At 36.4% G+C, this 19,559-nt stretch overlaps 1 protein-coding gene across 5 annotated transcripts in view; it reads right to left on the bottom strand.

Annotated features, from left to right (window-relative positions):
• BIRC6 (baculoviral IAP repeat containing 6) overlaps window positions 1-19,559 on the bottom strand; it is a 179,454-nt gene that overhangs the window by 89,778 nt on the left and 70,117 nt on the right. For all 5 annotated transcript variants that reach the window (XM_069010018.1, XM_069010020.1, XM_069010022.1 and 2 more), the window contains 16 exons: window positions 19,133-19,316; window positions 18,593-18,748; window positions 18,111-18,244; window positions 16,373-16,526; window positions 15,476-15,592; window positions 14,411-14,565; window positions 13,101-13,227; window positions 12,153-12,263; window positions 9,507-9,640; window positions 8,443-8,570; window positions 5,763-6,325; window positions 5,041-5,216; window positions 4,413-4,509; window positions 4,040-4,234; window positions 1,931-2,131; window positions 1,040-1,319 (listed from right to left, as the gene is read on the bottom strand). In XM_069010018.1, coding sequence (XP_068866119.1) covers window positions 1,040-1,319; window positions 1,931-2,131; window positions 4,040-4,234; window positions 4,413-4,509; window positions 5,041-5,216; window positions 5,763-6,325; window positions 8,443-8,570; window positions 9,507-9,640; window positions 12,153-12,263; window positions 13,101-13,227; window positions 14,411-14,565; window positions 15,476-15,592; window positions 16,373-16,526; window positions 18,111-18,244; window positions 18,593-18,748; window positions 19,133-19,316 — 2,912 coding nt within the window. The remainder of the gene's footprint in view (window positions 1-1,039; window positions 1,320-1,930; window positions 2,132-4,039; window positions 4,235-4,412; window positions 4,510-5,040; window positions 5,217-5,762; window positions 6,326-8,442; window positions 8,571-9,506; window positions 9,641-12,152; window positions 12,264-13,100; window positions 13,228-14,410; window positions 14,566-15,475; window positions 15,593-16,372; window positions 16,527-18,110; window positions 18,245-18,592; window positions 18,749-19,132; window positions 19,317-19,559) is intronic.

The raw sequence follows: 19,559 nt of genomic DNA, 5'->3' as shown, positions 1-19,559 counted from the left end.
TTGAATATATCTATCACATTACTGTCATTATTTTATTGAGCTACTTAAAAAATTAAGCTGAAAGCTACAATAAAACATTTCAGGAAATGAGGAACATACACTCACCTTCTCTCTTTAGATACTGATTATTCTTGTTTCACTTTATTATAACCTTTTCTGAAGTAAAATTATAGTATAGTTTGGCTATAATAATTTTCTTCACTGCTATTCAGACCAACTTTAGTTTTACAGTTTTTATTAAATATATACTGCAAATATTCATGTTCTCTAAATTTACTTATGCTCTCAAAAATTTTCCCGGCAAAAGAAAAGTCCTTAAAACTTTCCCATGCTCTCTTCAAATTTATAAACATCAAGGTTCAAAGATAAAATATTTAAAATTAATGAGTTTTTACAATTTAGTAAGCTAAATTTAAGAACAGAAAATCTCAAAAATCCATCTGGTAAATTAAATTCGAAGTTGGAAAACTTTGACACTTTTTAAAAAATCCTTACGCGTTTATTTTTATTTTTAAAATGAGTAAGAAACTCAACATGTCACCTAACCAAATAAAAGTGTTTGAAAAGAAATCTTGCTGATATGCCAGAATCATAACAACATTCAGCTCCTATTTCTGAAATGTTTGCAAACAGCAATATTAGATATGACTTCCAGAAAACATTCCATTGTTCTATTTCTACTCCTGCTCCAATACTTATGTAACTCCGTTGACTTCTATGAGGATAAGAAGTATTTTGGCACTCCATTTTTCTTGACAACTGCCTACCCATTAAAAACACAAAATACAACTCTAAATGCTTTCCTGTGCTTTGTATTCTCTCACCATTGCATATATGAAGCACTCCCTTTAGATATGCAGACTAAGCATGCTACTAAAGAAGTGAGAAGTACTGCTTATATTTCCATATTGAAAAAAAAAAAAAAAAAGGAAGAGTTTGCTACTGAAAGATCTGACTCAGAGAAGAAAACACCATAAAAAAACCCCCAAACCCTAAACCAGGAACTGGCACAAACTGTCCCCTGACACTGGAGCCTTACCTCGTTTTAGAGACCTGATCCTCAGAGGGAAGGAAGGGATTATTGACAGTGGCAGAGGAGGTGTTTCCAAAGGCTGTGAGGCCTAACAGTTTGATCTGAGAGAGGCCCAGGGTACTGGCATCCCGAGGACGATGGAGACGAAGGCAGACAGCTGAGGCAACTTCAGCTTTTACCAGCTGGATTTTTATATAGGTGAGACCACTCGTGATAACAGGAGTTGACAGAGGTAACATATTGACACCATCTGCGCTTATTTCAACAGATACTGATGAAGGGCAAGCTACAGAGCAAGATAAAAAGGTTTAACACTATTTTAAAATCTGTACTAGTTTGTCTTCAACAGCAATACATGTTCAACACTTAAAATTCAGAGAACAAAATGACTGAAATGATCTCAGGCAGACCCTACTACAGAACTGCAGCTGAAGGACTTGACCTGGGTGATGGCACATGTTAAAATGCACAAGCATTTTGATACATGGTATATACAGTTTATCTCAAAGATTTCAAATGAAGAAAAGTCCTGTCACTGAAAACAGTTTCCTTATCAGGGCTACAACAATAAGAGCTGCAAATATCATGCTTTTTCCCAACTACCACAGAAAAGCATTTTGCCTGAAGATGTTTGACCAATATCACTTTCTCACTGGGCAAAGTTTTTTGACATGCTTAACATGAACGCCACATAACACCTACTATGCTAGAAACCAAGCAGAGGCAGGGCCTTCCATTCTCAAGGAAAGCAGAATTTGCAAGCTTTTCAAACTTATTTTACAGGCCTTACTCAAACAACCTCTCAGCTTTAGTTCATCTGATTATACTCTTTGCATTGTTTCCAAATCCCAACCTTCAAATTTTTGAACTGGCATCAACATCAGTGAATCTACTTACTTGCCAGAGAGGCCAGGTGAGGCTGGATGTGGATCTCCTTGAGCAGCACAGCTGCAGGAAGGTGAATCGTGAGGTCACACCAAGCTTCCTCAGGTAAAAATATGTATGACCATGCAGCAGACCGAGCCCGTCTGTGGGGAGGAGTAGCCTGCAACAGCACTTCAGCAGGCTGGGCAGTGGGACTGCTTGAGGTGATTGAACCTTCAGAAACAGCACCATTAACATTGATTATTAATGTTTATTAATAAAACCTGGATTAATTTACAACCTGAACTGTGGAAAACACCTTTCTTTTTCTGTCTCCTCTCTTTTGCTTTATCGATAATATCCCATGTGTAATGCCCACTGCTGAGTTATTTTTCTTTTACTTGAGACTGTTTTGAATAGGCAGTTTACACATCCACATGCATATGTATGCCCTTGAAATTTGCTAGGGGACACTTGCTACCAAAACTCTAAGCTTACTCTAAAGAGTACATGACAAAAACAAACCAAACAGAAAGGTGCAGCTTGAACAGTATGCTTAGAACTTGAACTCAGTTAATTCACAGTTAACATACTTTAAAGGTTTAAATACTAAAATAACATAAATGACTTTATAACCAACTTTTTCTTTAACAAGGTTTCACATGAAAACTGTTTTCTAAAAAAGACACCAGAATCAGAAAAAACCTGACCACAGCAGTTGCTTCTTTTTCCACTCCTAGCATAAGGTAATAATGAAGAAGGAAGATCTAGGCTGCCTTCTTTAGCAAGTTATAGGGTATAACAAGAGCAGATTTGAGCTGGTCCAAACTACAGGTACTTGTGGTGTTTTACTTTAAAGCAGCTATAGCCTGACCCCACAACTAAATGCCTAGCAGCAGCTGGACATTAATTCCTGAACACATTTTAATAAATTTCATCCCAAATGAATTCAGCTCATCTCAGATAATAACCACATGATGAGAATCAGAATGTACTACAGAGACTACTAAATGATGGGAATCTGAATGTACTAAGTGAGGGTAAACAGAAGGTTAATTTCAAAAGCACTCCTGACTGAAAGCTAAATACTAAGAGAGATGCACTCATGGCAGAACATCAAGAATTGCAGCACTCTGTAAGCTGGGAGATAAGGTAGGAAGGAACCTACCACCACACATGCTTAGGATTTTTACTATTTAAAGTAATAAGAGAGCCAACATTTGCAGGATTCCTAAATTTACCTTTTAGAAATTTGTGAAGAGCAAAGTAGATTCCAGTGGCTCCTATTCTGCCCCTACTCTAACAAATAAACCTCTTCTTACTGTCTTTTGTAATGCCATTATTTTTGACACTCTTAAATTTGAATTGCAGGACTGAATGGATTCCTCTCTCATCCAAAAATCTCTCCAGAAATTTTAAAATTAATCCTTTCTTTTTCCCCTCTCATCAGTGAGACAAACTGTATGAATACATTCAAGGGCTACAGCAGGCCAGTGGGCAGCAAAAGAAAACAAAGACACTAGAATTGCAAAGGAAAGCCTTTGTAAGGTATTACAGTACCACTGCCTCTTAAAACACATTTTAGTTAACTGGCAGCCATTGTATTGATATCAAAACAGCATTGCAATTCTAACAAATGCTCATGCAGGCAACATGAGAGCAGCCAGAAGTAGATATGAGTGTACCATCAGCAATATCAGCCTTATGCTCCAGCTTCTTCAGCTCTGCTTCACATAGTTCAGGCTCATTCTCTATCATTCCACCACACTATGCTTCTGTATTAGCTCCACCAAAACTGATGTGACTTAAGAGAAGTTAGTGAGTCTTAGCGTGTCTAAGGCAGATGGTGGGCTGGAACCATGCATTCCCTGATCTAGGGAAGGAGAAAGGAGCTCACCTTGATGCACGACTTTACCAGATCACTTCCCTTCCTTCTCTGCTCTGTCCACATGATACCTTATTACCTGTGGTGGAGGGGACTAACCTCATCCCTCAACATTACCTTGAAACACCATCAACCCCTCTCATTAGAAGACAGTAGTATTGGAACATTTGACACTATTGTAATACTTTTTGCTAAGAACTTGATACACATTCAAATGACCAGCAGACATTAATCTAAGAGAAAGAAGCATTACTCACCCAAAGGTGCAAAATTGTGAATTCCTTCTGCATTATCAGGCTCAGAAGCGAGCACTCTGGCTTTCAAACTGCTATCTGTCGCTTTGGTGGGACCAGAATCCAGGAATTTCATAATAGTTGAAACCATGCTTCTTGCTGTGTTAACAATAGCTCTTGTGCTTGTTACCATGTTGTTACAGATAAGTTGAACACCCCCTGTGTGTAATGTGGGCAGAGAGAAAGAATACTCCTCAGAAGCACACAACAGATTCCACACAAGCAAAGGCCTGTTTAGTAAATTGGCCCCTGTAGACACATATATGTATTCCCGAAGTGCCAAAAAAATCTAAACCAAACCTTTTATTTGATGTGGCTAAAGAAAATACATTCTTACCCATATCGTGGAAAGCCTTCAGAGCCTCACTTGTATCCAACACGCGTAAAATGAACCAGAGCAGTGGCTCAGATAACTGACACGTGGCAAGAGAACCCTAGCAGAAAAACAATTAAGAAATACACGATTTCATACAAAATCAGTACAGTAGAAATTCACGTAACAGCTCGCAGCCTCCCCATTTAGTAGGAAAAACTACCAGAGAGGAAATGCCACCACAGTTGCCACCATACAGCAATACCATGTTCCACATGGTTCAATTCTTTACATAAGAGAAGTGTTTGGGGTATGGACAAGCTCAAACCCACAGGGTGAGCAGCTTAAGGGAAATAAGAGTATTGAGCATTAAAACACCCACAATAAATGTGCTTCTCACTTGCATATAATAAATTATCTCATCCCTCTTCAAGCCTTTAGCCAGGAACGCTTACATGAATGTGAAAATGTCCATACAGAAACTCTCCCTCTACCATGGGCAACAGAACAGCTTCCAAACCTCAGTACCCAAACGAAGCAAGGTCGTAAAAATGTTAACATTTCTTTTACATAAAACTAGTTGAGTTTTCTGACCTAATTACTGATTACAGAATCAACTACCTTGAAAGACAGCAAGCCTAAGGGAACTTACCTGCCTTCCCATGTACCCACAGGCCATGTAGGTAAGAATAGGCTGAAGCATCACTTGAACTGTCGTTGCTTTCTTACTAAGTGTTGTCAGGATAGTGAACAACCCATCTCCAACTGATATTGCATCTAAGCCACCATGAAAGTTCTCATGTTTAGTGAGATGTAAGCCACTTGCACCTTAATGAAAACAGACAGTTCAAAGGTCACAAACTGAGACCTAACAAACCATTAACAGCACATAAGAGACTTCAAGAATATTCAAATGTTCACATGACTTTTACAAAGTACAAATTCAGGATCACATGAATTACAATTAGTGTTCCCAGATATGTATAAATAAGAAGACTTGGCCCAGGAAGTCAGGAAATTTAAATCAAATTAGACCATAAAAAAGAGTGCAATTAGTGAAGGAAATAGGGTAACTACAAGGATTGGAATCACTCCTAGCTAGACAATCTCCATAGTTCCTTTAACATTAAGCATTCTGAGATTCAGGAAATTCAAATGCCAAACGCATTGCTGTTTGGTTTCAATTACTGTCTTCCACTTCATGTTAGGATTTTTTTTTCAAGCATCTGTTCGTTCCCCTTTACCTTCTTCTCTCTTCTTTCCTGCCATCTCTGTGACACATTCTTTCCCATCTACACCCAGCTTATGAGTTTGCAGAAGTTTTAGATGTTTTACCACCCAAAAGACCTTCCATCTTACTCAAAAAATACCTACCAATAATCATTGCCATAGCACTGCTGTTACACTGGCCAAGTGCAGACAAAATCTGGCTCATAATTTGTTGGTTGGCTAACACCAAGTCTGCCACGTATGCAGTTGATCCTTGAGTATTAGGGTTGCTTCCATTGCCATCTTTGCCTCCTGAAACCTTTTCCTCATCAGACACACTGTCTGTAGTACTGCTTGCTACTGGAACACGGGCACTGTATTCTCGGTTACTGGAAAGTGGCAGCTGAACTAAAATGTTTATCAGCTTTAATAAATCAAACATGAGTTGATCCCTTGTCATTTCTCCACAAACTGCTTTGGCATCACCTGGACGGATAATATTGGCAAAAAGCCCTCCAAAACATGCTCGAGCACCCACAGAGCTGTCTGAGCCACTGCGAGACATTACTTTGTCCGAACACGTAATGTAATGATGCACAAGAAAGGTTATAGACTCGATTACTGCAGAAATAGTGCTAACTGATACAACTTCAAAATTCTGTTCCAGGGTGAATTCCAGGAGTTTCACTTGAGCATCCAATGGTCCCTGGCCTGTCTGGAAAGCACCCCTGAAAGAAAAAAAAAAAAAGAAAAAAAGAAAAGAAAAAAGAGAGAGATTGCAAGTTAAACAGGTTTGGCTGTTTTGAGTATGGCTTTTTCCTTGATTTTTAAGAATCAAAAAGCACACCAGATTTCCAATAAATAAAAATCTAGCTATTTTCAGAAATGCATGTTGAAGCAAAATCTAATCTTTCACCTGCATCAAGCTTTTGTAATTTTTTAATACACTGGGCATTAAACAGTCTGTAGAACGTGCTCATGCCACCACCTTCCTGATACCACTAAGGATTAAGAGGTTAGCTTTGAGAAAGGCTAGGATTAATCCTTCTTTTTTTTAAATTCAGTTAATTTCGTAGGTAAAAACTTGGAAGAGTCTATATATAGACTGAATAGTCCTGTTCAGTTCTTGGTGGAAAGTTTCCTACACTAGCTAAAGAAAACCTCATGGGAAGCAGTCACACAATACTTTAATATCAGGAGGATTATTTAGTTGGTAACAGGAAATCGTGATGGATTTTTTCTTCCCATAGGCCTTTTGTTTAGCCCATGCCACTCCCCACCCAGAGATAAAAAGAAGAATGGTCAGGTTTCACCTATCTAAATAGTACTTATACATAAGACCATGAGAAGGTAGGTACTCAAAATATCACAGGCTGGTGCTTGTAGGTTGACTGCTTGAAGGATTTCTCTTAAGGATAAGTTTATTTTATCAATTGTTTTTACACATATAGTGGTGGACTACAAAAAGAACCTTTTGAATCAGTATCTAAAATAAAACTTGTACTGGTTACTGGATTTTCATATACTCCTCTGTATCTTTTCACCTTGATTAATCTTATCCTAACTTTTTAAATTAAATACAGAACAAAACAGTTTATAGAAACAGCCCTGAAGAAAATATTTGAAATTTAATTAATTCTAACAGTAAAATACTGCTTTTCTTCACAATTAATCTTATCATCAGACACGGTACAATTCAGTAACTACCTGTGTTCTTAGAAATAACCATCTAAATCCCTTTCTGGTACTTTGCTTCCATTTCATGGCATTTCAGTCTCACCCTAACACATTTACAAAACTACCCTTTCAGTGGTCTAATTAGCTTATTTCAAACAAATGCTGGCATGTAGACACACACTCCAAGGTTCACTGTGAATCAATGGTTTTATTGTGTTATGACATGTCTCGTAGAAATCACTGATCATCAATATAACCTGGTAAACACCACTGCTATAATTTAAGTTACAAAGGTAAAATCCCTTAGAGAAGGCAGGAACCATTTTCTGTAAGATTACAGAATAGATAACACCAAAGTGCCACCTACTGGGAACCTGGAACTGAGGAAGCTCATCCCCAATTATATGAAGCCTTTGTCTGGAGATGAGCAGAACGCCAATACCATAAAGAAATGCTTCCTAGTGTACTTCAGACTGAACAACTGCCTCATTTCCAGTGTACCACTGGATACAGAGTCTTGTGCCCATTGGCTTTGCCTTGAGGAAGCAGAACTGTGAAAGACAAGACATAAGCTCTTATCTCTCTCCTGGCCAGAGACACTTCTCTACACTAGTGGACATCAAGAGGCCCCAGGGGAGTGGGGCAGAGGATGTTTTCCACTGTTGTGTGGAGAGAAAAAAAACCACCAAAGATAAAGCAATAAAAATGCATATTGCATAAATAGAATTATACAATCTCATATTTCATCCTACCATGGAGAAAAGCCATCCCTACTATTTTCACAATCTGTGAATAATTTCTGGAATCTTTCCTTAATTCAGACTTCTCAGTATACTTTTTTTAATAGGTAAGCTCATCAATAGTGTCTTTACTTTAGGGAATTACTTCAACAAGTCTACATCCTAGCTTTAAATAAAATCAGTACAAAATTTTAGTGCTTCTGTTGACAGTCCCTCATACAGACAGCTGTGTGTGAATTCCAGATGCACTTTTCCATGTGCCAGGAGTAGCTCAGATCCTGCTGGTACTGCTGCAGCCACAGTGACAATTTCCACTGACATGTAACTTGACAGTATGACAAGGCATACACACATCTTAGTTGTGATTCACAATCACACAGATTTTAAAGAAAAGGAGGGTATGAAAGAAAAAAACATGCAAGATTTACCTTTCTGTTGAAAGTATATGTATTAATTTCAATAAAAATTCACTGAACATCTGAGGACAAGTTGAAGAAAGGTGCACTTGCAATCGAGTAAGAAATTCTTGCATAGCTTGTGTTGCTGTTGGCCCAACCTAGAAGAAAAGGCATTTTAGGAAGTATTATCTATAAATGAAATGTCCTCAAGAACATTATCATCTTCTAAGAACAGGAAATTATTGCATAGCTTACCTTGCTTTCTGAAAATTTTTACAGCATTTTTACAGAGCTAATCTATCCATTTATATTACATGTTTTCCTATTACTAATCATGAGTCAAAAGCAAGAAATTCAGTTCTTTGTCTACAACGTGTTTTTCAGCTTGAGACTCTCTTTTCAGTAATGCAAACTATACTCCATACAGAATATATTTCTGTGCTAATCTGAATGTTTTTTAACAAACTACATACTTATGTAAGTACTTTAATGACACCGTGCACTGTTAAAGTTCTGGAAATGACTATGTATTTTCTGAAAAATTTGCTGGAAAAAAACCCCCTGAAACTACCAGGTGTTTTCTGTCTCCTAAACTAAGACTCCTGTCAAATACTACATACAATTAAGTTCACTTGGGCTTTTTTTTAAACACTATTCACAGATATTTCAAAGACTGCAAAAAGCAAGAAAACACTACTTGAAATTAGGAGAAGCAGCAGATACCACATGAATTCAGAAACATGCAGAAAAGTGTAATTTTAAATTCAAGAATTCTTAGATATTAAAACTTAACGTTGATTGGCATTTTTATCCCAACTCAACAAGATTTTGGGAAAGTAACTGAATGGAACACTTCATTAACATACGGCATCCTCTCCCTGTGGCAAGTCTCCAGAGAATTGTAAAAACATACCAGCACTACTGAGAGTGTATCAACAACACGAACTTCCCTACGGTTGCTCATCAGAACCAACTAAGACTATGACTAGAAGAAGAAACAAGACAAGGATATAATACATTATGAATGAACATATATTTCTGTCAACTGTCTTGAAATCCTATTACAAACGGTTTTTCTCTTAATTGCTTGTTACCTGTGGACTGTGTTGATTCGTTCCATGAGGGTTAGTGCCAGAAAGAAATTTCACTAACACATGAATGAGGTTGGGGTCTGACACCAACAATTGGGCAGTACTTTCCTGAGCTCCAATGGCACTGCTTGGACCAGCTTAAAAATAAAGACATAAAAATTAAGTGTGTAATCTTAAATATTAAGCGTAAATCAAAAATTTATAGTGAAAATCCCTTATATTTATTTCATGATGCAGAAATATTCTCAGCTAAATCAGCTACCAAAACCTCCTTACTCAGGACTACAATTTTGAGTTTTCCAGTAAGTACAGATATAAAGCCCCAAAACTGTCCAATCAGTGCTCCAAGGTTGCTAAGGCAGTATTCCTGAAAATAGAGATTAATTTTGTAGGCGCAATACATACAGACATTTTGATTTGTCTCTTTTTGTTAGTCCAAGACTTTAACAAGGCTTAAGTGCATTTGTTAGTTTGTCAGACAGAGACCAAGTGTTCTGTTATCCTGTAAACAATCACAGTATTTTTGTTCTTGGCACATGCAAAGACTTCTCAGAATAAAACTGTAGGGAGCTTAACAGATAAGAACTCTGAACACCAGAATTTGAATTAAAAACCACCCTTCAGTGATCAAATGAATGAGCTTTACTACATGTGAAGTCTTACTCTTGCAGCAGTAGTATACTGAATCAGTTCAAAACACTTTATGAAACAGATCCTGTGGAAGTGGGATAATGCTTTTTGATAAATGTCATCATGCCAGTGCACAACTGGCTCAGGTGTACAACTCCCCCCTGGGGGAAGTATAGGGACATTGACAAGCAGGCCTAAAGGTGTTCATCCCTTCTCATAAGGCATAACTGACTCAACTATGCTGTCTTTAAGAGGCACCTGTCATGTCTTAAGTGGTGTCAAACCATCAAAGACCCCCAAAATGCCCCAGACTCATCTCAGGGGCCTTCCACCAGAGGATTGTGCATGATCCAGTGTTGCATCAGGTGGGCATTCCCACCGGAACTTGAATGTATATTAAGCCATTGACCTCTATGTTTCCTAGGTTCCCCCATCCCTGATGGATCAAAACTGTGACCATCAATTCCACCAATGGATATCTAAATTGCAACAATCAAATCTTGTCTCTGAATCCACAGGTGGTGATACCTTTCCTCTCCACTATCTACTCTCATCCTTTCTTTCTTTTTCCTTATATGTTTTCCTAAGTGTTATCTTTATACTTATGTATTGTTTCACTTCTACAGAGAATAACCAAAACAGCTACGTATCTCCTTTCCATTGCAACCAAATTGTTCTAAAATAAACCTGCCATAGAGGTATATATCTATATCTCTCTCTCTTTGTGTGTGTGTATATATATACATGAACTGTGATTATTCAGTGTTGTTTCACTCTAATCCACTCCACGAGATCTATTAACAAGAACCTGTAACCTGGCCTTTAGTGACAGGTCATGACACTTGGATCTCCAGCCCTTTCCAACTCAACTCCAACTCACAATCCTATATACAAAAAATCCACAACCACATTCATATGCTCAAGGGTGCCTGCCATGAACCACAGGGGTTGCTTCTGAGCAGCTTTTTATTCACCTACAGATCTCAGGCAACTATTAAAGAAACTTTTGCAAACACACAGCTGCCTGTCAGTGTCAGAGAAGAACACTGAGCCTCAAAGCACTTGCAAGATATTCACATATCATCCCAGTGATACACACTGCATAAATTTTGGAAATTTTTCCAATCTACAAATGCAAACTGGAGAGTTGACAGTACATGTGCTTGCTAACTGAAAGCAGTTATACCAGAAATCAGGCCATGTTCTATTCTCAAATACTAAGAATAAGAGCAAAGTCTCTGTGCATAGTAAATCTCTTTCATTAGTTTTTCGCAGTTCTATTTCTTCACCTGATGGCAAAAACTTCAGCAGATTTTTGTGAGACTGATTTCTATATAACATCACAGAAAGGGGACAGAGAGTATAAGTTTTAAGAAAAAAGTGCATCTTAAAGTCAGTGATTTAAAATGGCCAATATGAAAAAAAGATTCATAGGCAATATTTAAAAATGACTTCCTTTAATTTCTATCAGTCTTGTGGCAAAATCTCATTCACAAAGTGAGATTATTTCTAGTGTGTTATTGAGCAATATAGAGAATGTGAGATATACTGGTATGCATAGGGAAATGAAATGGCTGGATTTCTATTTTAATAAATTGAGCTTCTGGGGGCTTATTTTCAGATAGCTTAATATAAGCAGTAACTGGTACCTGCATATTTACAAAAGTAATCCTACTCCATCAGAAAAACTACAATCTCACTCATAGCAACTTAATCATTCCTCTCTGCTACTCCTCCTCATAGTGCAAAACTAATTTTCAGGGATCATTAGCTAGTCCTAAAACGTTTTTTGGAGGACACTGACAACTACTTATAATGACATTTTCTTTTACCATAAGGGTTTCTGTTTCCCATGGTACAAGCAATTCAAGGAGATCACCCTTGAAAAACCTGAAGTTAATGGAGAACAAAAGTACTTATACGACAAAAGGAATGTTCTGGAAGTCTTTTGATGGCATTAACACTCATTTGTACATCACTAAAACTGTCAGCATAAGAAAACCAACCAAACAAACTTACCGTTAAGCTGCATATTTGTCATGAGCGTTAGGCTGTGAAGCACAAGGCACCACGTTCGGAGTAAAGTATTAGGATACCATGCCAGAACTGACAGGAAGCTAGTTACTGAGGCTGTCAAGAAAAACAGGTTTTTCCAAGCTTTAATCTTCAGGGTATTACTGTAAATTTCTAATTTTTACTGTAAGGTGCTATATTGATTATTGTTATTAGTATTATTGTTCCTTGTATTTATTTTGCTTTGACAACCATTGTTGCAGTAAATTAGGAAAAGAAACATCAACAACACTTCCCAGAAAGTGGCCCACAGAACTTTCTACAGTGCCCAGACAATGACATCTCAAAGAAAACGATGCAAAGAAACTGATTTCAAATGTTCTCATGGAAGTCAGCGTAACAGGTTCATTATATCGGCATTAACATTTTGGATTACCACCACAAGATACCAGAGACTTTCTTAATTATATAATATATTGCAAGAAAAACAACTCAGCATGTCTTTGTACTAGATTAGTAGTCTGATGCTCAACAGTAACATAGCTTTCCCATTCTGCTGACCCCTTTGGTAAGGGAGGGATCATAGGATGGTATAAAGGAGATGAAATTTGTCAGAAAAGTGCATACAGTTGCACAGTTCATCTCAGACTAAGAAGTGTATTTTAATGAATCTCTTGGAAATAATTATGACTTAAGAACTACAAACTTTAACCATTTCATTTCCAATAAGTTCATAAAAATTGAATGAGTCAACTCTCGGTTACACACTAGCAAAATATTTTCCACTTTAAGAGGAAAATGAGACCAAGAGTTCTCTAATAAGAACACAGAAATTATCTCAATACTGATCTTATCAAAAATACTTACTTCAATACTTTTTGCTTATTAGCAAAAATTGACTATTTAAAAAAAAAACCAAACCCAAACTTATTTCCCATAATTAATGTATTTTACCTTGGTTCAGGGAAACAACAGGTATTCGGTTAGCATTATAAAGGAAAATATCAGCACCACTATCTTTACTTCCAGAGGAGCTGGAATTCAGGCTTAATGTGAGCCATAGCTGCAATAGGGATTCAAGCTGAAAGAAAGGGAAAAAAACCCACTATGAATCCAAACTCAGAACCCCAGAGCATCAAAGTTTTAAATTCAAAAGCCTGATCTACATTCTCAGCTGCTGCTGTTTCACTGATAACACACACACACACACTCCCTCTCCTTTACTGGATTTGAAAATTCTGCTAACATAATATTCAAGGCAAATTCAGCCTAAGTAGCAAATGCTTCTGCTATGTTTTTGCAATTGATCTCTTCCAAATAGTTTCTCTTAAGAAGTTTCTTCGAACTTGTGTTAAGAAAATGCAGCTTTACACACTGTTCAGAAATACCTTTATCATAACCTTATACCTGTAACATGTACATGTAGGTTTACAGGTTTGCCTGTAAGCTTTTGGAATGTTATTAAAGTGATGTTTCCCAGTCAACCAAAATTATTCAGAAGGCCCATTTATCTAATGGGAAATCTCAGAGACACTGATGCTTAAATTGAATAATTCCCCTGAGGAAAATAACTCTTTAGATATTCCGGGGAAGAATCAAGGATGTTTACATGACAAACTGTATTTTGGATGAGATATTTAAAGAACAACTGAGGGACTGAGCCAGCCACTCTATCAAAATACCAAGAGGCAGGCAGGCATCTAATCACCTATATATACTGCACACATGGCATTCCTTTGTATGAATCTAGAAAAGCATTGCTAAACCAATGACTTTTCAAAAAGCAAACTTTTAAATTTAACATACAGGATCATTGGATAATTCAGATTGGAAGGGACCTTTGCAAGTTATCCAACCCAATCTGCTCAAAGAAAGACCAAAGAAGACATCAGCCTTGGTCACGTGGGGGTTTATTGCACTGGGTTTTGAAAACCTCCACAAATCTCCATTTGTCATTAAGTGTTACTTAGTGACATTTTTCATTAATAAGCTAACAGTTATCACTCAGTGAACATACAAACCTGTTTCTAAATATGAAAATCTATACCAGTTTTCCACTGTAACAAGAAATGTCTGCTCTGACAAAAGCTTTCAGCAGCTTAATTATTACATTATTGGTATTGTTGTCCTTGACAGATTCATAAGCAATAAAGCACATAACATAACAGATTTATTGAATCCTAAGTAGCAAGAAGTATAGGAAAACAGCTCTTAAATTTAGAGACAAATATTATCAGAACACTTTAAGCTTCAAAATTCTATACCTGAACATGGTGGACTTGTAGCATGGAAAAGAGTTTGTTGAAGCATGCACTCAGCATAGGTATAGATGACAACTGCACAATCAGCTGGGCATTTTGGTTAGCAGCATGTAATCCCCTCAGCAATGAATCATCTGTGCCACTGGGAGACTGCGTCACTAGAAAACAAAACAGGGTACCATCCCCCCATGCATTACTTTGAAAAGTTGTCAGAAGTAATTTCATAATTATTTCCTTGCATTTTATACTTAAGCAAAAGACACTTTTTTATAATTTACAAGAACATCTTCAATGTAGCACTCAATTGAATTGGACTACTGACTACCATAGTAGTGGCATACTTGAATATCAGACATTTCCATCTTCACAAAAACTATTTGGAACTAAGTCCACACAAATACATTTTCACAGCTATTACAGCAGTGTCCTGGTAACACAATGGTAAGACAAACAATTGGAACATCTCTTTCACTCGTTATGGTACAACTGTTGCAGATAATAATGAACTTCCAGAGAATAAAGTCTGAAGATGTCACTAAACCTACTCCATCACTAGATATACAACCAATGACTGCATCCATATTAAGGTACCCAGAGGGCTACAAAGAAACACATTTTAACAAGATGGGCAGCACAACTCACTGAAAAAAGGTTCAAAAGTAAACCACTCTATGAGCGTTTTTATAACATAAAGCTCACTGAACAGCTGAGTTCAAAATTGTATTTCATCACTCAGTAGGTGTAACTGTCAAATGCAAAGCAGCTTTCAATGCAGCTTCACATAGGAAGCTTAATGTTCACTTGCACCTTGGCCAAAAAATGAAAACCTTCCCTCCACTGTAGCATAATCCACATGCATAGTTGACAGTTTCAAAAAGTGTCTTAAATACAGGCATATAAGTTATTCAAAAATCTGAATAAAGAACTCTCTAAAGTTCAGCCTAAGAAGAAAATTCAAGCAAAATGTAACTTTTTCTAAGCTACTAAGTGACTGCAGAACACATTACTACAAATTTCAAAGCATCATGATCATTATGTGAAGAGAATAATTTGACAACATGTAGTTACATGTAGGAGATGTGTTTGTTAATGCTTGTAGAATGGAATCAGCCTCCAGCGTGGACATCATTTTCAGCATCAGCTCAGCCTGCTGCTCAAGTCCAACTTCTAAACGTGCATCTAAAGCTGTAGAAGGCAACAAACAAGGTAAAACTGAGTTATATCACGGACACACATAATTACAGAATCACAGAATATTCTGAGTTGGAGGGGACCCACAAGGATCATCAAGTCCAGCTCCTAAGAGAATAGCCCATACAGGGATTAGACCCACAACCCTGGTGTTATCAGCATCGCGCTCTGAACAACTGAGCTAATCTCACCTTTAATTTGTTCCTCTAACTTTCTATAACATTCTTAAAGACCTGAAATATATAATTATTAAAATACTGTATTTTTGTGAAACACACCAATATTTATTTTTGCAGCCACTTTACTGTCACACATGACAATCAGCATACATTCAAGTAATTTCTTCCTAAGGCAACAGCTCTCAAACAAGAACCAAAAACTTGTTTTTTCCCAGTGTGGCAGAAGAAAAATCTATCACCCAGTTCAGCAGTACTCCTACAAACGAAACAAGTGTGCCACTTCACTGCTTTGGGGTACAGCCAACTAGAAAAGAGCTTCCAAAATTTCCTGAAAAAACAGGAAAGATTTAAAACTGCCTATAATTGCATTCCAAAATGTTAGAAAATAAGATTTTCTGCTATGTTGGGCTTTTTAAAATGTAAGCTTCACATTATATTCTCTCAGTTATCACAGGAAAAAAATTGTGGCATATATAAAATGTAATTCTTTCCCCTTAAAATACATAGATATTGCTAAAATAGTTTCTTGTGCTAAGGTGTCAAATACAGGATTACAGAAAAGAGGCCCCGAACAGAACTTTAATTCATTGCTTACCTTGAGAGACTGATATGCTGACAGTTTGCGATCCATTTTTCTCTGTAGTTACAGGTGGTTTTGCAACTGGAATTCCAACACCACCAATGTAAGGATTGTAATTGTAGGTGCCATATTCAGCACCCCAGTAATCGTACCAGGTGCTGCTTATAGGCTTAAAAAAAACCAAAAAACCAAGGAAAAACAATAAACATCAAGTCTTTAGATTGCCAAAAGCCTTTAATGACTAACAACAAACTGAAGTTAAAAAAAAATGAAAACCAGAAGATTGGTTCCAACAGCTTTAGAAAATTGTTTCAGTTCTTACTGCAGTATAAGCTACTGAATCTTTAGTGATTGTCACAATCCAGCTATGTTGTTAGCTGCCTCAGATTCAAGAAGCCAATTTCAAAACGTTATTATCAGTTTTCCTTCACACATTTGTACCATATTGTAAATTTGGAAGTAGAGTATTACACAGATATTTTGAGGAGTTTTTTATCAAGACAGAATACTACACAACTGTACTATTAATGTACCTTGAAGCCTCAGTGACTATTTGTACTGGGCTCTGAAAAAGAAACAGTTGAATAATCTCTACTTCTGTCATAATTTAAGATACTAAGAAAGTATATGGATCACAAGAAAAAAAATAATGTAACACTGTATGAAGGCAATTTACATATGCTGGTCTTTTTAATGGCGAGATCCAATACCAACTGTCATTTTACAGATATGGAAGCAAATATTAAGAAGGATTAAGAATGAAGAAGTGGTTTTATGGCTGTTTGTGAGTGGACATCAAAGCAGGTAATGAGATGATGAAGGTACCTTGGATGAAGTTGACTAAACAGTACAGCCACATGACATGATAGTAGAATAAAGAAGGCAGGAAACATCAGTAACACAGAAATTCAGCAATAAGTGTATTTTTTGGTGGTAGACTGAGATTTAAAGAAAAAATCTTTACATGATAGGTAATTGGTGGAAGGACATATGAGGGAATACAGAAAAATATTTAGTGTTTTCTGAGCAAGAGATGAAACAGATAATTTAGGTTAATTCAAATGAGAGGTTTAAATCAACAGAGACAGACAGGCATGGAAAAACTCCAAATGTCATCCTTATGAACAGAGACAAGAGACTCAATATTTCATTATGAACAGTGGGTTTCTTTAAAGCCCAAATATTTTTGGTTTTTCATACACATTGACAATATATATACTATTACATCGAAATGTAATAGTACTACCCCTGATATGTTTAGCCTTCATTTTAAGTATAAAAGTACTTAGTAATTTCTTTGTTCCCCAGTGAAGTAAATTTTGAAGTGAGTTGCTTCTCTTCATAGTCTGAAGCCAATCTGAGCACTATCTACTGCTGGCTTCCTTTTTTAAGCACAATGCTAACAGTATAAACCCATCTTAAGGTCAGTTACAGAAATGATGCTCTAATCTTAATAAAAAAGTAAGACTAGATCTTATTTTTCTATTATGCTTTTGTTGCCTTTAACACGTGCTGAAGTGTGAGTAAACTCAGAACCTCTTGTTTACACAAGTATTTTCATGCAAAAGCAAAATATTTTGTGGTCAACTGAGATGTGAATATTTACATTCTTTCCTGTCATTCCACATAAAACATTATAAAAAACTAGAAGCAGGTCTAAGACATCAAATACCACTACTGAAGAAGTGCAAGAGAGTAAGGATTTCACTATCTCTCATGTAAAGGTTATCCCGAAAATTTAGGTGCGACATACCTTGAAGACTTTGGCTGCAAGGGGATCTTTTTCCAAATCAATATCCAAAGGATCAATATCAACTTCCATCAGGTCTTGCAGTAATTCAAGATCAATGTCCTTGTCTTTTTCCAATGATGACAAGGGTGGAGCACCTTAAATCATTGAAAGAGTATTAACAGTATCAAGTAAAAATTATAGAACAAAGATGTATAATACACTTAATAGATAATTTTAAGCTTTTTAGTATTACAATTTTGTGGAAAACATTAAAATATGCAATCAAGTTGCCTTTTTAAAAATAATAGGAAAAACAACCATTTTTTACTTGTCAGATGTAAAACTAACTGGAAGAATTACCCATAATCTGCGTTCTTTCATTATCAGAAACTATTTATACTATTTATCACCAAAAAGTCTTCTACTGATACCTTGATAGATGAGTAAAATTTTTTTTACTCTTTTCAATAAATACACATATACAAAATTATGGAATTATTTACCTGTGATGTCATGTGTCAAAGGCTCATCTATGGTTTCCACTAACTGAACTGTGGACTGCTGGAGAGAATCATCAGAATCTCCAGCCGAAGCTCCAGCATCTTCTCCCAAAGCACTCTCTTCCATAGCTTCAGCTGCTATAGGTGCCAACAACTCTCCTATGTATTAAATTAAGCAGACAACTTCATTTCAAGCTTTATTCCCATTACAAATTAACATCCCAGTGTCTAGGCCAACTGCCATTTTTTGTATCTAACTCTAAATTCTCTGGGAACTATTTCTCCAAGGGAAAGTGTTTTGAATAATTTTCAAATAATCAGGGTCATATAAATATTAACTTTTCAATGCATAAGTCACTGTAATTGTAATTTTACATTGCATTTTTACGCACTACCCTAAATGTTATGATTTGTTTGGTTTTTTAATAATTTGGATTGTGTCAGCAGATTCTAACATAGTGATAACACCCCCCCCGCAAAATATTAAAGGAAGAAAGATTCCAGCATGAGATACCTTCTGAAGAATACAAACTTAAAACAAACCTGCTAGAATATCCTGTAGCATACAGGTCAGAGAATACTGAGCCCATGCTCCTCCCCAAGAGATGTCTCCTCTGTTAAAGTCAGTTCCAACAAGAAGCAGCAATAATCGTTCTAACTGAGTCTCATTTACAATCTCACATAAATGAATTGTTGGTCTTGTAGCATTTGCAATTCTAGCAAGAACCTATTAAAAAAAAAAGAAATAAAACAAATATATGCCTATTCATGGTTAAACCTATGAAAGTATATAATAGTTTTATTTTCTATGATTATTAGATTTGGCTTACAAGTAAATTAGATATTTTTACCAGCTCACACTTTAGAATTTTGTGAGTGTAATTACATGAATATTTTTTTTAAGTTAATTTTTCCATGCAATTTTGAAGCCATCATATTGTAAGTTACACAAAAAGTGACAGATCAGAAA

This window comes from Aphelocoma coerulescens, chromosome 3 (genome assembly GCF_041296385.1).
Source record: "Aphelocoma coerulescens isolate FSJ_1873_10779 chromosome 3, UR_Acoe_1.0, whole genome shotgun sequence".
NCBI lineage: Eukaryota > Metazoa > Chordata > Aves > Passeriformes > Corvidae > Aphelocoma > Aphelocoma coerulescens.
Note: the sequence above shows the minus strand (reverse complement) of the source record. Positions and strands in the feature narration are given on the sequence as shown.